Consider the following 2,545-nt stretch of genomic DNA (forward strand, 5'->3'; position numbering starts at 1 on the left):
GGGGTATTGGTGCCAGTACTGACTGCCGGGGGAGAGCGTCCCAGCCCTGCCCCATGCCGCCCCCCAGCGAGGCTCACCTGTAGCTGGAGAGGTCGGGCTCGGTCAGGAACTCCCGCAGCAGCATGCCGTCCGTCATGTACTTGAGCAGCGTGCGCTCCGACGTGCAGTCCTCAAAGCGGATGCTGTAGCCCACCTGCCAGGCGGGAGGGATTAGCCCGAGCTACCGCAAAACCACCGGCCAATACGAACGCAGCGTGACTGGCACCCGTCGGCCAATGAGAACGCTCCACGGTCCCGCTCGGGGCACTGTTTTACAGTGAGCTGCTTCTGACTGCAGTCAGATCCAGTGGAGGCCCGGCTTTGACCACACGGGGGAGCCGAAGAGAAACAAGGAGACCTCCCGCATCTCTGGTGGGTGGGGGTGGAGGGGATACCTGTTGGCCGGGTGTGGGAGGGGTCACAGGAATGGACCTAGTTAATTGTAGTCACAAGGAAAGCGACAAGGGCCTTTTCCCTCCATGGGGCATTAGCTCCCAGCTGGTCTGAGGGCAGGGGGACTAGTTGGCTCAGGGGAGTGAGGAATGGGACACAGGACCTTTCCCATCTAGGGGGCACTGGCTCTGATCCAGCCCCAGGGCAAGGGGACTGGCTAGCCAAGGGGGTGGGAGAAAGGACATGGGGCCTGTCCTTTCTAAGGGGGCTGCTTCTAGCTCAGGCAAGCGGGGAAGGGGATAACGAACCCACCAGTCACATACCTCATTACCAAGCTTAACTCCCATTTCCTGAGAGACTCTGGCTGCAACACTCATGGCCGCCACTCGTCTGGGTTGGGTGCAGCCAATCTTCATCCCCTTCTCCGTGTAGCCCTAACAAAGGAAACAAGACGGTTCAGGGACCGGATGGAAATTCCCCAGGAGCAGCTGCCAGAGCAGAAATGCAGCCTTTCCTGGGGTGGGGCAGCCTGATAACAGCCTCACCGTCACGCTGCACAGGGATTGCTTGCCCAGTGTGGAGATGCAGCCACCTCTGGGGAGGGGTGCAGCTGGGGTCAGCACTGAATGTGAGGGGAGAACACTCCCTGTGGCACAATGCCACCCCACTGCATTGCAGCCAGCACTGATCGTGGGGAAACAGCACCCCCTACTGAGCCTCCCAGCCTGCTCCCTGCAGCACAGCGCCCCCTAGCACTGGGTTCAGCACTAACTAGGAGAGAAGAGTCCCCCCTCCCCTCCCAGCCCCTGTCCTGCCACGCCGTTACCTCCTCGTACAGGTACTGGGGGATCTGCGTGGTCTTTCCAGAGCCCGTCTCCCCCTCGATGATGAGGATCTGGTGCTCGGCGATGGCCGCCAGCAGGTCCTGGCGGTATGGGTAGACGGGCAGGCTGCGCCGCACCTCCTGCATGGACAGCTTCCTCCGCGCCGCCTCTGACAGCTCCGACTTCTCCTCCTGAGCAGGGGGATGGGACACCATCGGCTCAGCCACCCAGGCTGGGGGGACAGCCGCTGGATCTCCAGACGGGAGTCAATCCCATAGAGTTCTCAGTCCTCCCGGTGCCAGAGAGGACCAGGAGACGCAGGTTGGGGTGAGAGAGGGGGCTGGGAAGGCCATCGTTTCACCCAATGGGGACTGTTCCCTTTTTGCTCACCCCATACAGCGTCCCCTGCCCATGGGCCTCCTCAGCGCTGCCCCAGCAGGGATCCCCCTCTAGGGGGCAGAGGGGAGCTCAGCACCACTGCCTGTTCAGCTCTCAGCCGCCCTTGCTTGGAAAATGGGTGGAGGGAAGGGGTTTGGGAATGGGACGGCTGCCCTGCTGGGGGCTGGGCTGAGACCTGGTGACTTGTTACATCTACATGGGAATGATCATCCTATGCCCCACCCCCAAGCCAGCCAATCCCCCCAGCTGGGCTGGATCAGAGCTGATGCCCCCTAGAGGGGAAGGGCCCCAGGTCCCATTCCCCAGGCCCCCAGTGTGGGGCCGAATTGGAGCCAGCGACCCCTAGAGGGGAAAGGCCTCATGTCCCATTCCCCACCCCCCGAGCCAGCCAGTCCCCTGCCCTAGGGCCGGATCAGAGCTGGCGCCCCCTACAGGGGAAGGACCCAGCCCCCATTTCTCACCTTGTCCTGGGCCGTGCCCTGCATATGCACAGCGCTGACGAAGTGGATCATCTCGTCCTCCTCCAGCACAAACTCGTAGTCCTTGCCGGGGTGGCGCTGGCCGGCGTCGCGGGCCCCGAAGCGCAGGGCAGCCGCTCCGATGTGATCCTCCTCCCAGCGCCGCTGCTCATCCCGCGGCGTGGCGCGCTCGTCCGCCACCGGCTCCTCGTAGCGGTCGGGGATCTTCTGCCGGGGGAGGGGCGGGGGTTGAGTCACGGCACAGGGGACGCCGCGGGGGCAGGGCCAGGGAGAGCCCAGCTCTGAGGAAACTCTGACATCAACCCCGGCTGCGCGTGGGCTGCGGGTCAGCCTTCAGGGGTCACCCCCAGACTGGAGCAGGGGAGACGGCAGGGCAGGAGGGGTCACAGCCCAAGCTGCAGGGGTTCCAGA

At 63.9% G+C, this 2,545-nt stretch overlaps 1 protein-coding gene across 1 annotated transcript; it reads right to left on the minus strand.

Annotated features, from left to right (window-relative positions):
* Window positions 1-77: 77 nt before the first annotated feature.
* On the minus strand, window positions 78-2,341 carry LOC113408286 (pre-mRNA-splicing factor ATP-dependent RNA helicase DHX16-like; the record flags this gene model as incomplete). Its single annotated transcript, XM_026661469.1, has 4 exons — window positions 78-193; window positions 756-866; window positions 1,259-1,447; window positions 2,117-2,341. Coding segments are annotated over 4 exons (641 nt in total), but the record flags the coding sequence as incomplete, so codon positions are not given.
* Between the last annotated feature and the right edge of the window lie 204 nt (window positions 2,342-2,545).

Source organism: Terrapene carolina, unplaced genomic scaffold, assembly GCF_002925995.2.
Source record: "Terrapene carolina triunguis isolate 2854851 unplaced genomic scaffold, T_m_triunguis-2.0 Scaffold5991, whole genome shotgun sequence".
In the NCBI taxonomy this organism is placed as follows: Eukaryota; Metazoa; Chordata; order Testudines; family Emydidae; genus Terrapene; species Terrapene triunguis.